The sequence below is a fragment of the Silene latifolia genome, chromosome X (genome assembly GCF_048544455.1).
Source record: "Silene latifolia isolate original U9 population chromosome X, ASM4854445v1, whole genome shotgun sequence".
In the NCBI taxonomy this organism is placed as follows: domain Eukaryota; kingdom Viridiplantae; phylum Streptophyta; class Magnoliopsida; order Caryophyllales; family Caryophyllaceae; genus Silene; species Silene latifolia.
In genome coordinates, this window is record NC_133537.1 from 29,572,525 (window position 1) to 29,592,633 (window position 20,109).

Sequence of the window (20,109 nt, forward strand, 5' to 3'; positions counted from 1 at the left end):
AATAGTACCATCTCTAATGAATAGTGTATAATTTTTTTGGTGGGCTGGTTTGTAAAATGGGTTGTACGGGTTTAGGATGGTTTAGGATGTCCATTTTGGGCCTGAAAACTACAATCTACTTACTTCTTGTCATTTGGGCTATAGTCAAACTTTTGCAATACCATGCTCTCATCTACCCTACTACGTTTGGTTTAGATATTTCCTCTCTCTTGCGATACCATACGATACTGTCATCTACAACTTCTTCATTTCCAGCCATACATTTTTCACCTCGCTAAGTCGCTATCACGTGCCTTTAATTTCTCCTTCATTATCCTTTCTCCATTCTCAGCTATCATCTCCTCCCAAGCCACTCTCATAAGTCATAATCATCACCTTTTACCTTTGCTTCTGAAACAACATTGACGAACACCAGGTAACTATCATCCCCAAAATGAAATTACTTTTCCCCTTTTTCTGATTCGATTCAATGTTTCTGTCAATCTAAAATTAGGTTCCCTTTTCACCGGTTTATTTCTTGATTTTATTAGTTTGTTTCTTTGTCTAAATTTGATGATGATGATGATCTCTCTTAAATTAGGGTTTATGTTATGGGTGGACAAGGAAGGGATGAGATGGATGGATCAAAAGATTGCATAAAAATGGGTCTTTGGAGAATTGGAAATGGGTACACCACGACAGTTTATTTGGTATGGCTCCTTTGGCTGCTGGTGGTATTGTTGTTTATGACACCGTATTGGTTAGTCCTATCTATATTACATTGGAATTTTCATGTGATTTCGATGTTAGTTTTTGTACGAGCCAACCAATTTTGAATTTTTATTTGTGTGTAGGGTTTGATGAAAGTAACTTAAGATGTGTAAAATTGGGAAGAAATGGGTAATCGTATTAGTTTATTTATTTATTGTGTAAATCGTGGGTAATGTTTACTGCTTTGTTTGAATTATGTCTGGGTTGGTTTGATTTGCTTGCTCATATCAGTTTAGTAATTTGACAATCGCATATTTAGAGTCTAACCGGAATCAGAGGACTATTAGAGGCCAAAGTCGACAAAATCTGTGAAGCTGTTGAGAAGATAGTGGTTGGTAGACGTTATTGCTTTCAATTATTATTATTTGTTGTCACTGGATCGTGTAGTGTTGAAATAATTATGCTTGCACTGATATATTATGTATCAGAATTACGGATACATTACTGGAAGCAACGCGTTACTCAAGGTCCGATACTAATTTTTTTACTTTACTCTAAGATTCTGATTCTAAAAGCATGAGTAAAACTATAATTGTAAACTATTTTTTTCAGTTGTCTCACTACCAACTATTTTAATCATCATTTTCAATAGAGAAAGTCAGTAGTCCGCATTACCACTGGAAGCCAGGCATTAGACGAGCTACTAGGGGGTATATTATTCTTTGTACATCTAAATATCTAATTGTTACGAAACACAATTATACCTCTTGAATGCATGATATTTGACGAATTATTGTTGAATTGAAGGTGGAATCGAAACTTCTGCAATTACTGAGACATTCGGAGAGTTTCGGTGAGAAACTCTCAAAGTTTTCTCTTAAATAATGTCTCCTTTATTCTGTTAATGTTTGTTTGGTTTTGATTGCTTGGTTTTTCATTGATTAGGGTTTGCTTTAGTTCTCAGTTGTTTTAGGTTTTTTTCGATGTTATTCAAGAGGATACATGTCTGCCAGGTCTGTCATGGGTTTTCTATCAGATGTATATGCCACTGCTGCAGACGAAGTTGGAAAGATACAGTTGATTGCAGACGAAAGGGTGGGTTATGGGTGCTTTTTATCTGTTTTTAGTATTCAACTTTTTATTTTGATGTTTATGTTATTAATGTCTGTCTTTATTTCAGGTGCAAGGTGTTGTTTTTAATCTTCCTGAGGAAATTGCTAAAGAGCTCCTGAAGAAAGAATTGCCACCAGGGAACACTCTATAGAAGATCTCTAAGGTCTATGTATTATCTCTTAACACTTAATTTAAGTCAATTATACCCAAGTTCTCTTTTTAATATGATAGGAACTCGACTTCTTTATTTAGTTTCTAACAACATCCACAACTGTACCGTTGTACTAGCTCCTTTCCAACTCTTACTATTGTCGCATCATATCACTTCATTGATTTAAAGGCCACTCGCAGCTTGGGAGGTTTGTATTGTTGAATTACACACAATTGGCCAGTGGTTGTACATTGTGTACGATGTTGTTTAGCAAATTGTGGTTCTGGCTTCTGATTTACCAAAGATCAGTTGTAGCAGAAGCAAGTTGTTGAGCATTTGTGTGCATACTACCATTATATAACACATTGAAAATGGGCAAAGTCGGTATAGGATGTGGGTAGATAGGGTGGTGCAGTACACAACACTATACTCGAGAGATTGTTATCGATCTCGTTAAACTGGCTGATTACTATACAGTAGGTATCGTTAAACTGGTTCGCATCTTTGGGATGTTTGAGTTGGGTATGATAGAATGTGGTAGAGTGAATGCAAATTGTACCTTGAATAACATCTCCTTGACAGGGGTACTGCTGAAGTTTTAGTTTAGTTTTGGTGCACCTCGTGATTTGCTTATGTATACTCTAGGTTACCAGTTATATTCTGCTGTGTAAAATTCATTGTGAAAAGTTTCAATTTTTTTTTTCCTATTTCAGAGAAAGCTTGTATGAAGATGAAGAATTCTCAGAGAGGAAACTTGCAGCCTTAGTTGTTTCTAAGGTAATTATCAGATCAAACAACCATCATGTAATACAATGAAGAAACTTAGAGGATGAATTATCATGTAGTCAGTGTATTTGTATGCGTTCATTTTTAATTTATTGCATTCTACTCTATTGTCTATTGCAGGATACCTTGTTGTTTTTTATACATGTGATGACATATCTCCAGAAACGTCACTTAGTACTTCGAGGTGAGCAAAAAAACCAATCTGAAACTTAGTCTGGAATCAATATAGGTCTGCGGGATGTAATGGCTTATATTCTTCTTGTAATAATCTAGAGTCTATGTTTTGTAGGCTGATTTCACCTTTCAATATTATCAATCATCGTATAACATAGGTAAGTACCTTAAATAACATCAGTCAAGACGATAGCTTTAAATTCATTGTTGCGTGCTTAATGTGCATAATTTCTTATAGTTATCCTTTAAGTTTATGCCCCGTTATATTAGTAAGAAAATGCACATTGATCTAGAAAATTTGGAGCTTTGAGGCATTAAAAGGCAACAACGTATAAATAAGTATAATCATCCTATCAGGATTACCATATTATTTGTTTCATTTCACTTGGGATTATTCAGTGCGACTTATGATCGTTATTATTTGATTTAAGTTTTAGGGAGCATTGATTGGAATCAGTCACGTTGCCATTCAGTTCCCTATCTATGAGCAAATCAAAGGCTATTTGGCAAACAAAGGTACCTTTCTATGCAGTTGTAAATTAAAATGGATTTAATAAATATCTGATTTGTAACTTCTTACTTATCGAATATAGTGGTGGCGGGTTTCAACACTAGGTTGGGATAGTAGAATTGGAAGAGGAAGTCATCGCCGTATGACCGCTACATAAAACTCTCTTATTTTATTTTGTTAGTATCCATTGTAAACCATTTTCTTGATTTTATTTTGGGTTTGTGTTTAGGATTGACACTCTTGATCTCCTCAAGGTTTAATGCTATTTTGGGTTTGTGTTTAGGATTTACACTCTTGATCTCAAGGTGTAGCCATTGTGCATACAAGCAAATCATATGTGGCTGAAATGAATGTGGTTGAGTATTTAGTTCCTAACTCATATGTATCCTGTTTTTGTCTAGATTGAGCGCTTGCGGAAGATGCATGAAAATAAAGAATCAAATCTTGAAGCTGAGCACCTTCAAGAAATGAAACGCATCAATCACCAAGCTGAGAATGATTCGAGAGAGGTCAGTAGGCTTCACTTCTAGACACATGAGCCTCGAGTTCTTATTGGAGGATAGTCTTTTTTCTAAGCAGCTCAAACTTTCAGAAAATGGATGCACTAAGGGTCTAAGGGATGAGCATGAAGTTCAGTTACGAGCTTTAAGGTTGAAACACGAAGATGAATGCAGACAGCTTCAGCAAGAATTGGATCTTCAGAAATCAAAAGTGGGTATACGTTAATTCTCTTTTCTGTGGCTAGATTATTATGTTTGTGTTGACTATGAAGCGTTACCTCCTCAATTCACAGGAAGAGAGGCAACGAGCTTTGTTGCAACTACAGTGGAAAGTGATGAGCGATAAGCCTCAAGAGGAACAAGAAGTAAACTCAAAGAAGGTTGGCCCTAATCTTTATCTTTCTTTCCGTGTGAACTTGAGAGCTTATGTTGTGTTAACCTTTTGTGCTATTCTGTACGCCTGAATCTATAGTCGGAAAATTTCCAAACCAATCTTATTGCAAATGCTGCAAAATGATATCTGCATAATGTTTTCCGTATTCTAACAAATTGTATGGCGGATAGTACAGATGATCTGACACTGTCATTTTTCTTTTCTCAGAAGTACTCTATAACGACGAAGAGAGTGAAAGAACCAAGCGATATGAAAAAAGTGAAGCAGACCCCTGTAAGAGATGCTAAATTTCGCAGTTTGGTGTAAGAGATGTGTGACGTAGCTGACGTTTGACATTTACCATCTTGTGCTTGACCGTGTTTATATCCCAGGAATTGCCTTATCGAGATGTACTTCAGTCTCTTGTATCAAGATTGCTACAGAAAGTGGAGAAGGCAAACTCCGGAAACATAATCGAGATATCTAAGCATGGAAGGAAGGTGATATGTTTTTCATGTATGTTAGCTCTCCATTGCAGAGAAGATGTGTTAGTGAGGCTATTCCGTCAAAACCTTCTGCAGTGTTGATTGGGTGTTTCATATCATATACAAGTTTCTCAAATGATATTGACTGACTAATATATCCGCCACGCGCAGGTAACTCACCGTGAGTATGAAGTGGAAACTTGGTAGCGGAAGCTGAGTCTTAAGGTTAGGCTCTTTATGAGTTTAAATATTATATTATGTGTTATAATGTTAGTTTCTGATAAGTACTTGGTTCCTAATCTTTTATAGGTAGGTTGTGTATATATGAAAAAAAGATGCAATATAAAGAGAGTAGGCATGATTCTAATCTTTTGATCTACCGTTAATTTCTTGGATATATTTTCAAGCCAATGCTCATCCAATAGCCCACCTTGACATCGGAAAGATCCACATTATTTTCTGTAAGAAAGGCAATGAACTCTTGGAAATTTTATGGAGTAGGCCTATAGTAGCCATTGTGAGACATACCGCCTGTTCAAAAAATGAGATTATTAGTGTCATTGATCGTGTTAAATGTGTGCCTATTGTTAATTATTTACTTGCTTGAGCTTAAGGTGCGAGTAAGAAAAGATCGCTACTCTATGCTGATTGTAGATATAAAGGGCAGACTTTAAGTTAAGAAATTTGAATGGTTGAAACATGTATTAGTCTAGCTTAAACATCTAGCCTACATTTTAGTTTGTGTTATATTATGATCGAGGGGATAGGTATGTGGGCATGTGTTTGTCAAGAATCCACCTTGATTGACTGCTACTAGACAACTAAGGCTACATAAATTCGATCCCCTTACCTTACTAAGAGCAGGCCTTTGCGGTACTAGATAATTTTGTTGAGAAAGCCTGAATGCTTTGAGCTACTGACCATTTAGATGTGTAAAGCAATGAATAGATTGGAGGCCGCTCAAAAAACAAATTGGGGTATGATATCAATATAATTTTGAATCACAAAGTTTGGAGGTCGGTTACTTGGGTATCTTCGGTTATGTTGTGTTTAATTATCGTTTAGAGAAATCATGATATTCGAGTTCAGTTTGAACAAACCTGAACATACAATGATTACTGAACAAACCTGAACATGTATCCGTTACTTTCTTCCCCTAATCAAAACGACATTGAAAGTTTTTGATCAATCTTTATTAGATAATCTTGGAATAATTTATTGGTGCCTTCTTACTTCCTCATCTTGCCAGGTGTTGAAGTTTTTCCATTTTCCTTGCATACCTTTATGCATGAATCGTGATGTATATGCGTATTTGGTTTCTTATCCATAGGTTGGGCTGGCTTCTGTCGGTTATTTAGTTGTCACCATACCGGAGATTTATTTTTTGGAAGTGGTCATTTGTATATTCCTCTCTTCAAGGTTTTTTTTAGTATATACGGAGTATTGTATAATTGTTGAACTCTTTTGCAGATTGAACCTCATGACTAAAGTCGCAATAATAAGAGTTATCCGAATACTCATAATACTCCCTCCGCCGAATATGTTGCTAACTCGAATACCTTGCTTCTGATGATGGGTGTTGAAACTCCACCTTTGTCCTCTTGGAAACCTGAATAAATGCAGAGGTAGTGGTCAAGACGGACTATAAGCGTTTTTCTTCCGAAATAAACAGTCCCGTGGTGTTTTTTTACCCCGTTGGTGGTAACATCTTTTGATTATCGGGTTCTGTTGTATAATACACTACTCTCTAAATTCAATTCATTTTTCGGACGTTTGATTGGAAATCTCACATATGTTGAACAACCGTACAAATAGACTTCGGTATCAAAGTAGTAGAGACCATCACTAGCAAACAAGATCGATTGTGTTGTAAATCAGTGCCATTTTCTTTTGTTTCTTTAAGAATTGCATTAAGAATACATGATTCTCTTTGGACTCATATCACTTTTTATCACTTACAACCATGCATGTTTTGGTGCCCCTCTATTCCTAACAACCTTTTGTGTTCCCCATGTCTTGAGCCTCCTAACTGGTGCGCCTAGGGATGACAATGGGTCGGATATGGATAGGGTGGAGCCATATCCATTTAATTTATGGTCATCCATATCCCACCCTCACCTATTTAATATTTTTTCATCCATCCATATCCATATCCACCGCGGGTGGAGCGAGTATCCATTAGATATTTTCACAGCTTGTAAAATTTAAAGATAATATATCGTAAAAAAATTATGGCGATAAAATTAAAAGGCATACATAATTCATGTAACAATATGTGTTAGCAAATAACAACCCAGTATATATCTAACAACAAAGTGTATTTGCAAAGCAATTGACCATACAAATACGCCACGTCAACTACAAAGAAACCACCAATAATGCATTATATTATTGATTAAATAACAAAAGTTACTTTGATTAGTGAAAATAACAATATCCACATAAACACAAGTTTTACTTTTCCTAAATAACAGTATGAAATTAAAATTAAGTAAAATTTCTGATAAAAAAAATATACTTTTGAAGGAAAATCATTAATGACCTAAATAATTATTAACTTAATAAAAAATTAATTATAAATATTAATTTCGGATATCAACGGGGTGGTTAAGCGGGTGAGAGACGATAATCCATATCCCACCCTAAATTCACCCATATCCATATCCTACCCTAAATTCGAAAAAAATTCGTCATCCATATCCCACCCATTTAATTTCGGATGGATGGATATCCACAGGGTAAGGGTGGGACTGCCATCCCTAGGTGCGCCATGAGTCTCCTTCTCACATGGCTAAACCATCTTAGTCGATTTCCCAACATCATGTTGTATAATTAATCAAGTAGTGGAGGATGCGAGGATGTTGGAAAGATAAAGAGGATGACGGGGGGGGGGGGGGGGGGGGGGAAGGAGTAGAAAGGGGTAATGGGAAAATGATGAGTAGTATGAGGAAAAAGGGGAGGAGAAGTTGAAGTAATAAGAAGAGAAGTTCTTATAATAAAAAATTCAAAAAAAAAAACAAAAATCAACATTTTTTTTATCATTTATTAAACTTTTGAACTTCCTTTTTCGTAAATGTATAAATTAATTAAGACAATCTATATCACGATATCGTTTTCTTGGAAGATTCATAGGGGAACTGATAGAGGAGACAGAAGAGGAGGCGTGGAGACAGGGAATGGAGACAGATAAGAGTTAGGTAAAGAGGAAAACAAGGGGGAGGGAGAGATCAATGGGGGAAGAGAAGGATGAAGAGATCACGAGAGGAGGACAAGTAGTAGGGGATGAAGAGGAAGGCGAAGAATGCGGATGTGGGGAAGGGAAAAGGGATGGAGGTTCAGCTAAAGAATAAGGGGAAAAAATAGAAGGATTGGATAGGGAAAAATATAGAAGGATGCGGACGATAAGAGAAACGAAACAGAGGAAGGGCAAGGAGAAGATGTGGGACGACATGGAGGAGTAGTACGAGGAAAAAAGAAAGAAGGAGTAGTTTGACTAAAACTGGTGATAAGGGGGGATAGAAGATATAAAGGATGAGGATATGAGACATCTAAGGTACAGGGAAGGATGAAGGGGAAAGGGGAAGAGGAGGACCACGATGATGAAAAGGGGGTGATTTAGGATGTAGCGACGTTGGAGAGAAAAAAGGGGAGAGAAAAAGGGTAATGGGGGAGAGAGATTGAGAAAGGTGGGGGAAGAGAAGGAGGAGGAAGAGGAAGAGTGGGAAGGAGTAAGAGGAGAAGGACAAGTTATATGAGGAGAAAAGAGAGGGGGTGGTTGAGGATACGAGGAAGAGAGAAAGAGGAGTACAAGGGAGAGGGCGAGTCATATACGAGTTATTCTATAAACACTATCATAGTTTGAATAGCAAAGGATAACCACATTCCTAATGAATATATTTGCCCAAAAACAGGATATAAACAATAATCAAATTGCAAGCATAGAGCGAATTAACCATCTAAGTAAAAAGGCGGTTATAGTACGACATTAATACCCCCAACAAAGATAGATACAAGATCTTTACGTATGTTTGTCATCTTATTTAAAATCGATTCAACAATCAGTACAATATAACGCCCAAAAAAGATTTGTTGAAGTCGCAACAAAAATATATACAAAACCAAAACAAATCAGGATACACTAACATGCACATTTTTTTTTTTTTTTTTTTTTTGGGCAGCAGTAAAGTCAGTTATACCTAGCTATCCATAGCCTTACAAGCAAGGCTATGGGCAACATTATTGAAACGTCTAGGAATGTAACTAAAAGCTAAACAATGAAAAGAAGAAAAACAATCTTGGATATCCTCCAAAATTGCCTTTAGCAGATGATGCGGTCGTTCCGTTCCTGCAATTTGTTGAATCACCGACAAACAGTCCGAAGAGACCTCCAAATGTCGGAAACCCCTATCTCGAGCCCATAGAAGCACCAAAGACACGCCAAGGCCTTCAGCCTGTAAAGCTGATTCTGCTTTTATTTTCCTCTCCGTGCTATTAAAAATCTCTCCATTATCAGACATAGCTATCCATCCAATTCCCGCTCTGTCTAATGCCTTCCAGCCGGCATCAACCATCACTCGAACATGTCCACACTCACCAATCCTGCCCACAACACACACTGGGTTACTATTACGCACCCAATGTACACGAGCCCCCTCTAACATTAGACTATTCCCGCCCAAGCATGAATCTTTTTTCAGCTCCGCAATAGCTTGGATCCCAGTGCTAACAATTTGCGCCCAACTGTTAAAGAAAATCATCGAATGAAAATCTATTCCTTTAAAAATTATTTGATTACGAATACTCCAAATGCACCAAATTGTTGCCAAAAAACGCAGTTGTTGCTCCTGTTTATCCTTGTCTTTTTCCAAATATGCTAACCAATCAATAATCCATGTATCAATGCGCAAAAACGAGTCATGATCCGTACGTAATCCTAGCTCGGAACCAGCCCACAAACGTCGAGACACCGGGCAGTCCCGAAATAAGTGCTCCATAGTTTCAATGGCCATTTCCCCTCCCTCACAAAACTTACACCTCGGATCAACCTCAATATTTCGCTTCACGAAATTAAAGCCCACAGAGAGAGAATTAGAAATAATCCTCCAAATAAGAATTTTCCAAGTTGGTGGACCCGACAATTTCCATAGTTTAGTCTTACAAAAATTCCGTCCAACAATACTTAGCCTCCCCATATCCTTAGGCGATCCTCTTTTTTCGATATAGGGTTGGAATAAAACTCCATAACCACTTTTGACACTATACTAACATGCACATAAAACGTAAACAATTGAAATATTTTCGGGAACCGTGCGCAATGCGCACGGTGCAACCAACTAGTATAAACGAAATATATATATGAGTAATAGTTTATACACATAAATGAGGTGTTATGATTATTATTCGATTATTATTAGATCATTATATATTGTATATTAACTGTGCTATTAGAGATTAACGAATTTGATTAGTAGTGTTTGTATTAACGGATTACTATCTGAAAAAATTAAATGAGTATTATTTGTAGTAATTCGATAGTACAAGGCTAATAATAGGCAAATAACAATTTATGATTTTAGTTATGACATGATAAATAACAATTTATTTAAAAACTAAAAAATGATATGATATATTTAAGTAAACTTTTATCTTAAAATGATATGAAAATGAAAACCAAAGATATCAATAATCAACAATAATTACTTTAATCTGATTATTTTAATGTAACAATCACCATCAAAATTTTAAAAATAGCAAAAAAATCCGACAAAATCACTTTGCATGCTAATAAAAACATGGTGAATATTTGATTGTACGGTCGTCTTCATCTCCATTTTCTTGCACATCTCATTTCTTCATCTTCGTTTATTTCATTGCTTTAATATTTGAAATAGGATGATATTTTTTTATGTGAAAATGGATCAACATGCATGTATTTGATGAACGAGAGGATGAGGTAGGCGGAGATTGAGATGAAGAGGATGAGGGTTTGTAATGAGTCAGACAGAATGACGGATTGACTGAGTGAGTGTTGAGGTGTGAGGAGGAGGGAGTGTTATATATATGATGCGTGTTTGTGGCTAGGGTTTATTTACCTTGTGTAGGTTTCATTGTATGTGGCCCATTCTAATATATTTGATTGTTCGGCCATATTCCGAGTATACCTATGTGTTTGGCTCATACGAATGACACCCATAAATTATATTGTGGGCTTAACATTAGTGTTAGGTTCTTTAGCCCTCTTATTAGACATCTCTAATAAAGATCTAAGTTACTAATTAATTTAAATGTTGTGAATCTAGTTATATGCAAACAAAATTAAGAGTAAAAGGAGAAAACGATTTTCCTTACATTTGTATGAAACGAAAATGGGCACAAGGTTGGACTCCTTCCAACCTTGTTCTTGAGCTATGAATAAAAAGGATGATCCTCCAAAGTTTCAAAGTAGAAACTCTCCTATCAATTGCACCCAAGATTTTACCCAAAAATTTCTAGTAATATTAACTAGATATTACAAGAAATCTAAATCCCTTAATATTATTTTTATTACCACTCTAGTAATGTAATAATAATAATGTGTGGTTGTGTGATTTTTAGAGAGAAGAATTAAAAAATTGGAACAAGAAAAATGAGCAACCAATTACCCCTTTTAAGCTCCAAAAACCGACTCCACTAGAGCCATTAGTGGGCTATTTCTTTTTCTTTTTTTAATTTGCATGCAAGAATAGGTAATGAGTGCATTAAGCTAGGTTATGTCATAAGCATGCATGTAGGTGAAATGATTATATGCATGAGGTTGATTAAAGAAAAGACAAAAATAAGATGTTGTCACACAACACCATATTTTCGGCCACTTTAGTGTAAAATGGACCATTTTAATTTTGTAATGTTTGTCACACAAACATAAGATTATTTATTTATTTATCTTACATAAATAAGTATTTGTTTGATCATATAACAATTATATAATATAAACAAATGATTAATATACACTTAACTCTCAAGTGATAATTATGTCATTATATGAAAATATAATGAGTCCTATAATGTCCAATTTAATTAATTTATAACCCTTCTAAATATAATCAACAAATAACCTCTGCCTCTAAAAATACAATACCTCGATTAATTTAATAAATTAACGCTTAATTATTAAATTAAATTTTATTTAATCACATTACAATAAGATATAAAATTTCATTAGTCAATCATCGCATAATTGAATAATAAACTTGCATTGACTCGAGTTCTAAACTCGACCTCAACAAACTCACACAACTAAATATATATATATATATATATATATATATATATATATATATATATATATATATATATATATATATATATATATATATATATATATATATATATATATATATATATTAGATATACATATATAAATAAAAGGGACTGATCAACCCGTATCAAATACATTTGATCAGAAATATTTGGGTTCCATCCTATAGGTGTGACCTCAAAGGATCAACTGATCACCACCGTCAAACGACAGCAACGTCAAACTCTAGTCAGCCAATTGTTATCGATAAATGTTGAACAGTTGACTATATAAAGTATCATCCTTTATGTATTCTTATCATGAGATTTAAATATGTGATTGCACTATTGTTGAGGACACATACTTCAACAATCTCCAACTTGTCCGAGACAAGTGTGCGTTATCAATTCTCTGGTCCTATTACTATCTCCCACTCAATGCAAGGTGTCTCCCATGTCGTACTTGCATGTGATCATATCTAGAGTGGTTTCCTCAATCTGGAGAGTAACTGTTTAACCGGAATTATTTGCCGTAGATACTTTCCGAGCGTGGCCACGCATTTCCAGTTCACTACTCCTCGAATGGCCCTGAGATTTAGATAACCCTGATAAGGAGGTGGACAATTCCTATCGCACTATTCCCTTCGAATAGCCACAACTCATCATGACCCAAAAGATGCCCATTTACACTCCATATTTGGAAGTTGTGGAGCAAAAATCAAAGTCAATCAGAAACTGTGCCACCTTGGGCGAACAGTCTCTAGTTAAAGAATCGACTCAAAAAGAATACTATAGCAGCTCTCGCCACGACCAGGCTATATAAAAATTACCAGAACTCTATAAGCGGTCACTGCCCGACAGAGTGTCCCATACAGTCTGCCTATGTGATCGACTAGTCATCTCTTATGACCCTATGGCACTTGAACTTGCCATCAATTGACTCACACTCTAGTCACTAGGAGACGTCACCTCATATAAGTGACTAGGGGCTAATACTATGTTAATCCAGTTCACTTTAATAGGGTTTAATGTTGTCCTTACAACCTATTTGGATATAACAAAGCAATAAAAGAGTTTAGGATAAAACTCAAACGATAAATGCGATTATCATATATGAATAAACAAAACGATGTAATTATTTCATATCTCATAATCTAATACAAATTAGGCATGCGTTTAAGACCCATGGAAACTACATATTGGTCGTGCTTAGCCCGCGACAAGGCTTGGCATGAGGATTAGCATTATTATCCGTCCCAACCTTACAAATCACTATTTCCTTCCTTTCAATGTAATCTCTAATGACATGAAATTTCTTAGGTATATGTCTAGACTTGTTGCTAGACTTGGGTTCTTTAGCTTGAAAGATAGCCCCACTGTTATCACAATAAAGTGTGATACGATCTTTGGCGGAAGGAACTATTCCTAGCCCCTCTATGAACTGCCTAATCCATACAGCTTCCTTGGCAGCTTCAGATGCTGCAATGTACTCAGCCTCCATTGTAGAATCCGCAACAACTGATTCTTTGAAGCCTCTCCAGCTAACCGCACCACCATTTATCATGAAAACAAAACCCGCTTGGGATTTCATATCATCCCTATCGGTTTGAAAGCTTGAGTCGGTGTATCCTCTCACACACAGCTCGGAATCTCCTTCAAACACCAATAATGAATCCTTAGTCCTTCTCATGTACTTAAGGATATTCTTGACAGCTATCCAGTGACTCTCACCTGGATTGGCTTGATATCTACTCGTCATGCTCAAAGCATACGAGACATCGGGACGTGTGCATATCATGGCATACATAATCGATCCAACAATGAAAGTATAAGGAATCGATTTCATGCGTTCAACATCTTCGGGTTCAGTGGGTGACTGTGACTTGCCCAAAGTAATCCCACTACCCATTGGAATAAAACCCCTTTTGGATTTATTCACTTTGAAACGATGAAGAATCTTATCAATATAAGACTCTTGACTTAATGCCAATATCCTTTTAGATCTATCTCTATAGATCCGGATATCTAATATGCGTTGTGCCTCTCCAAAATCTTTCATCTGGAAATGATTTCCCAACCACCCCTTTATGGAGGTAAGCATCGGTACATCATTTCCAATGAGTAGTATGTCATCCACATACAAGATAAGGAAGACAACTTTGCTCCCACTAGACTTAATGTTTAAACATGGTTCCTCAACACATCGAGTGAAACCATTTTCTTTTAACACATGATTGAAATAATGATTCCAACTTCTTGATGCTTGCTTAAGACCATAGATGGATCTCTTAAGTTTGCATACCATGTTAGGATTATTAGGATCTACAAAACCCTTGGGTTGTGTCATGTACACATCCTCCTCTAAATACCCATTTAGGAAGGCGGTTTTGACATCCATTTGCCATATTTCATAATCATGAAATGCGACAATTGCTAACATGATCTGAATTGATCTAAGCATGGCCACGGGGGCAAAAGTTTCATCATAGTGTAAACCATGAACTTGAGTAAAACCTTTTGCAACTAACCTTATTTTATAGACATCATCATGTCCATCTATGCCATTCTTTACCTTGAAGATCCACTTACACTGAAGAGGTCTAACATCTTTAGGTAAATTAACCAAGTCCCACACTTGATTGTCATACATAGAGTTTATTTTGGATTGCATGGCTTCTTGTCATAGCTTTGAGTTGGGACTAGAAAGGACCGATTTGTAGGTTACAGGTTCGTCACTTTCTAGAAGTAACACGTCATAATCACCACCCATTTTGACAATACCTACGTATCTATTAGGTTGGTGACTGACTCTACCTGACCTCCTTGGTTCGGAAGCAACAATAACTGAATTAGACGACGAAGGAACGTCTTCTTGCGTCTCTTCTCCAGTTTGTGGTTCTTGAACTTTGTCAAGTTCAAATTTTCTCTCACTCTGTCTCCTAGAAATGAATTCCAATTCTAGGAAGATAGCCTCACAAGCCACAAACACTTTGTTCGCATGACGGTTGTAGAAGTAATATCCACGAGATTGCTTCGGATAACCTACAAAGATACATTTGTCAGACTTTGGTGCTGGCTTATCGATAGATTTGTTCATGACATAAGCTTCGCAACCCCAAATTCTTAAGTATGACAAGTTAGGAACCTTTCCCTTCCATACCTCACATGGAGTCTTTTTGGCGGTTTTATTTGGGCTTTGGTTTAATGATCGAATAGCCGTTTGGATTGCAAATCCCCAAAATGAATTTGGTAAATCCGTTTGACTCATCATGGATCGAACCATATCTAGTAAGGTTCGATTCCTCCTTTCGGCCACACCATTGAGTTGTGGTGTGCCAGGTGGAGTAAGTTGCGACACAATGCCACAATCTTTCAAGTGAGAATCAAATTCATTACTTAGATATTCACCAACACGATCGGATCACAATGCTTTAATCCTTTTGTTCAATTGGTTCTCTACTTCACTTTGGAATTCCTTGAATTTCTCAAAAGCTTCACTCTTGTACTTCATTAAGTAGACATACCCATATCTACTTAAGTCACTGGTGAAAGTGATGAAGTAGTCATAATTTCCTCTAGCGGTGATACTCATCAGACCACACACATCGGTGTGTATTAGTCCCAATAGTTCACTTGCTCGTGTCCCTTTACCACTAAAAGGAGCACGAATCATTTTGCCAAGGAGACAAGATTCACATACTCCATCTGATTCAAAATCAAATGGTTTGATTATTCCAGTTGAAACTAATCTTTTGATGCGTTTCTCGTTTATGTGACCTAATCGACAATGCCAAATGTAAGATTCATTTCGATCACTTGGTTTGAGTCGTTTTGATTCAATGTTGTAGATATTATTAGTTGAGTTGGAAGTGTCTAGAACATAAATACCATTAATAGAAGTGGCTTGGCCCACGGCCAAGTCATTTTTAGACAAAATACAACGATTGTTTTTGATGGTAAAAGATAATCCTTCCATGTCTAACATAGAGACGGAAATAATGTTCTTAGGTGGGTACATAATAACAATTATGTAGATTCAAGTCAAAACCACTAGCTAAGGCAATCACATAGGTTCCCTTTGAAATGGCGGCTACTCTAGATCCATTTCCTAATCGGAGATCCACGTCACCCTTGCTAAGTGTTTCCACATTTCTTAACCCCTGTAAATGATTACAAAGGTGAGAACCACAACCGATATCCAATACCCACGTTGAGGTGGATGTATAATTAATATCAATAACATAAATCTCGGAAGAGACATTACCAACTGGAGCTACAAGTCCAGCTTTGATATCTCCCAAATACTTGGGGAAATTTCGCTTCCAATGGCCCATGACATTACAATAATGACATTTATCGTAGGATTGGGCACCCTTCTTGGTTTTGGTTGTGGTAGTCCCACTATCCACTTCCATTTCATTATTGGGTTTGAGTTTCTTACCCTTCCTTGCCTTTCTTTTAAAATTACCATTACTCCTTTTAGTTGCAAGTACATTCTTGCTCGAACTCCCACTCAATTTCTTATTTAGCCTTGATACAAACAAGGATGCCATGGAATTAGTGAGATTATCTTCACAAGATTCTCTCACCAAAGTGGTGGGCATGAATATGGGAGTGGGAGGTGTGGAAGTGGTAAGGTAGCAAAGATTCCCATCCTCACCAATGCCAAAGCGTAGTTCTCTAGTCGTATCATTGTCATGTATGAAGCATTTTTCATTGATTGAATGGAGCCATGAGTCAATGGTGATCGGTGTATAAGAATTAGATGAATCCATTGCGGAAAAAAATAACTACAAAAACGAAGATGAAGGAAATAATTAACATTTATCGTTTTAGACTTGTAAAATATTTTCAACAAGTTTAGCATTTATATAATGACCTCCACCCAATTATATAAACGATTCTAAGACCCAAATTCATACTAGCTCGATTGTGGGACAACGGTCCCTCTACAACCTTTACTAATACAATTTGGTGGGTTAACTCGTTTAACCGATTCTGCACTTAGAACTCTTGGTCGATGAATTTACACTAAGTTCATCTTTAGCTCGAACCTATTGAGACAACGGTCCCTCTAATACTTTCGTTGAGATCAACCAAACTTCGAAGAGTAATAACATCGTATTACCCCACTTACCCAACGTTAAAAGAAAGCACCCCAGTATAATATTTCAATACCGTATTGTATCCCTAATGAAATTGGGATTCATGAGTTCCTACTATTTGGTAAGGCTAAGTCTCAATTTTATAAAATGTGAAGGTCTTGTCAATTTACTATCTATCTCTTTTAAGTGAACTAAATTAGTGATCTATCGATAATTATAATTGACAAGGTCGATGAATCAATATGAAAGATATGCATGCGATGTTATGGCGATTTGGCATGCATGTAAACATATAAAAAGAAAATGTAAAGAAAAAACAATTTCCTAGTATGGCCTTTCCTAAAATAGATAATCTAATAATCTATTACATATTCGGAAACCAGCTCCTTTGGTCCCTTGAACTTCATGTGTCACCCCTCCCAAGGAAAAACACAGTCTTGATCGGAACTCCTTTCCGAATGACTCCGTCTTTAGGAAACTCCGGAATTACAAAATAATAATAAAATACATAGCTATTCCTATTATACATTTGTAATAAAAATAAATCTATTAAATTATAAAATGGTGATGCGAAATCACATTAAAATTACAACCAAATCGATATTCCCTTTCATTACGGGTAATACCAATTAAAACTAAGGCCATACTAAGACAAATTACATTATTCAAAAATTACATAAATAAATGACATTCATCCCTAAATTATGCAACAAAATATATGTATTCAAACATGCAAGATGAATATGCCAAATCGCCTTACTAGATTATATCGTATATAGCTCGGTTTTTATGGAAATGCGTGATTTTTAACTTATTAAAATCCCTAATTAATACTTAAATCAAATTTAAGGCCAAGTTAATTGTCTCAACTGTTTTAGGACTCAAAAATTAGTCTCCACTAAAATTTGACAATAATCTAACTTGATTTTATATTGTTGCTCGTATTTAACCCATTTATCATAACAATTATGAAATAATTCCAAAGTTCATTACAATAATCTAAAAATTTAAAATTTAAATTTTGAACATTCTAGAATATTACCATGACCCTCAAAATGCCAAAATTATGGGTTAAATAAAATGCTTAAAGCATACGAAAATTAATCTAATCAATTTTCTAATCTTATATCTAACATGCGAGACATAAATGAAACCTAAAATATTTTTCTCATGCCATGGAAATTAATTTAGCTTTTTTTGCTTATACAATCTCGATTTAATCAAATTTTAACCATTAAAATCATAAATCATGCAAAATTAATCGAATTAATATCAAATTTTACATAAAATAATTAAAATATACATGTGAGATCATATTAAAATTTTATGGTCAGATTCAAAGTTTAACTATTTTTAGTTAATAAACCACCATTTTACTCACTAAAATGTTATTATTATACTAAAAATCATAAAAATGAGCAATAAACTTTCATAAACCATCTAAAATGACGTAAAACATGTCCTTGACCAGAATGTATACATGCATCAAAATTTCGTGCATTTCTCATATTTACACAAATTTTCCGGTTTTTATTTTAGTCATCTAATAACTCGTAAATAAACCTAAAACGATTTGCGTGCAACAACCAAAGATCTGATACCAATTGTTAGGTTCTTTAACCTTATTATTAGACATCTCTAATAAAGATCTAAGTTACTAATTAATTTAGATGTTCTGAATCTAGTTACATGCAAACAAAATTAAGAGTAAAAGGAGAAAACGATTTTCCTTACATTTGTATGAAATGAAAATGGGCACAACGTTGGACTCCTTCCAACCTTGTTCTTGAGATATGAATAAAAAGGATGATCCTCCAAAGTTTCAAAGTAGAAACTCTCCTATCAATTGCACCCAAGATTTTACCCAAAAATTTCTAGTAATATTAACTAGATATTACAAGAAATCTAAATCCCTTAATATTATTTTATTACTACTCTAGTAATGTAATAATAATAATAATAATAATAATATGTGGCTGTGTAATTTTTAGAGATAAGCATGCAAAAATTAGAACAAGAAAAATGAGCAACCAATTGCCCTTTTTAAGCTCCAAAAACCGGCTCCATACTCACATAGCTATCAATTATCACAAATTTTATGTGAGCCAACCGACTTTTGCCCAACTATTAAGCACAATTACATATGAACAAATGTACAACTTTCATGAGTATTTCCCTTGTGTTTCTTTATTCTCCGGTTAAATTTGGTTTTGGGTATAATTAATAAAGAAACACAAGTTAGTTAGTCAGTGTGTTGTTAGGTTCCATTCAAGTTAGCTTCTTTAACTATATTTATTTTTAGTTGGTATTAATATAATTGTTTAGACATGTAATTAATACATTTATCATTTATATATGATAATATTAGAGCGTGATTAAATGACTCAAACATACAAAAACAAATAGCCTGGCGACGTTTTATTCCCCTTTTCTTTCCTATAAACTCCTAACCAAACAGACCCTTATTAGGGTAATATTGGGGTTTACAATTTTTTTTGCTAGATTTTGAAAGATGACAATTATTTCGGTAAAAACAATCAAGTATCTTTTAATAGAAATATCGTATGATTAGTTGCACGAATTAGCTAAGTTAACCACTAGCTTCTTTCGAATTGGGCCTTGACCTCCGTTGATGCTCCTCGTGGGTCCGACTTGAGCCAACCTACACAGGTAATAAACAAGGCCCTGGGGTGTCCTAAGGGACCCTATCCGATGTCTATGTCAGTACGTGTAGGAAATAAGGTTTTTACCCTTTGGCACGCACGTGAAGTGTGCAGGGTTGGTTCCTTTTATTTATAGAGAGAGAAAAAGTACTTATATGTGAATATGTAGAGTTTGTTTTGTGTAACCTTCTTACCTTGGTATTGGTGTTATATCTATAGATAGTGGATTGTACCTTACTTCTGTACTCATGACATTTGGCAACATGACATGGCTGGTCTCTGG

The 20,109-nt window shown here is 35.4% G+C and overlaps 2 protein-coding genes across 14 annotated transcripts; one reads left to right on the forward strand and one right to left on the reverse strand.

The window, feature by feature from the left end:
• The first annotated feature begins 221 nt into the window (after positions 1-221).
• LOC141623174 (meiotic recombination protein DMC1 homolog) lies at positions 222-6,722 on the forward strand. Of its 13 annotated transcripts, none has more exons than XM_074439253.1 (20): positions 224-415; positions 581-739; positions 834-879; positions 1,010-1,081; positions 1,179-1,217; positions 1,343-1,400; positions 1,498-1,543; positions 1,704-1,785; positions 1,871-1,966; positions 2,668-2,731; positions 2,861-2,924; positions 3,030-3,072; positions 3,346-3,430; positions 3,827-3,934; positions 4,018-4,136; positions 4,219-4,305; positions 4,527-4,592; positions 4,691-4,814; positions 4,955-5,008; positions 6,254-6,722. In XM_074439253.1, the coding sequence occupies exons 3-9, from the start codon at positions 856-858 to the stop codon at positions 1,952-1,954; spliced, it is 405 nt and encodes a 134-aa protein (XP_074295354.1). In that variant the 5' UTR covers positions 224-415; positions 581-739; positions 834-855; the 3' UTR covers positions 1,955-1,966; positions 2,668-2,731; positions 2,861-2,924; positions 3,030-3,072; positions 3,346-3,430; positions 3,827-3,934; positions 4,018-4,136; positions 4,219-4,305; positions 4,527-4,592; positions 4,691-4,814; positions 4,955-5,008; positions 6,254-6,722. The 13 variants fall into 13 exon arrangements, with proteins under 13 accessions (XP_074295358.1, XP_074295354.1, XP_074295348.1 ...); XM_074439247.1 differs by lacking the exon at positions 834-879 and adding exons at positions 3,508-3,565; positions 3,655-3,730 and having other exon boundaries at positions 227-415; positions 581-689; positions 1,871-2,731; XM_074439258.1 differs by having other exon boundaries at positions 230-415; positions 1,655-1,785; positions 4,691-4,798.
• A 2,257-nt stretch (positions 6,723-8,979) lies between these two features.
• On the reverse strand, positions 8,980-9,975 carry LOC141617117 (uncharacterized). Its single transcript, XM_074434291.1, has one exon. It carries the CDS (start codon positions 9,973-9,975, stop codon positions 8,980-8,982), a length of 996 nt encoding a protein of 331 aa, XP_074290392.1.
• Between the last annotated feature and the right edge of the window lie 10,134 nt (positions 9,976-20,109).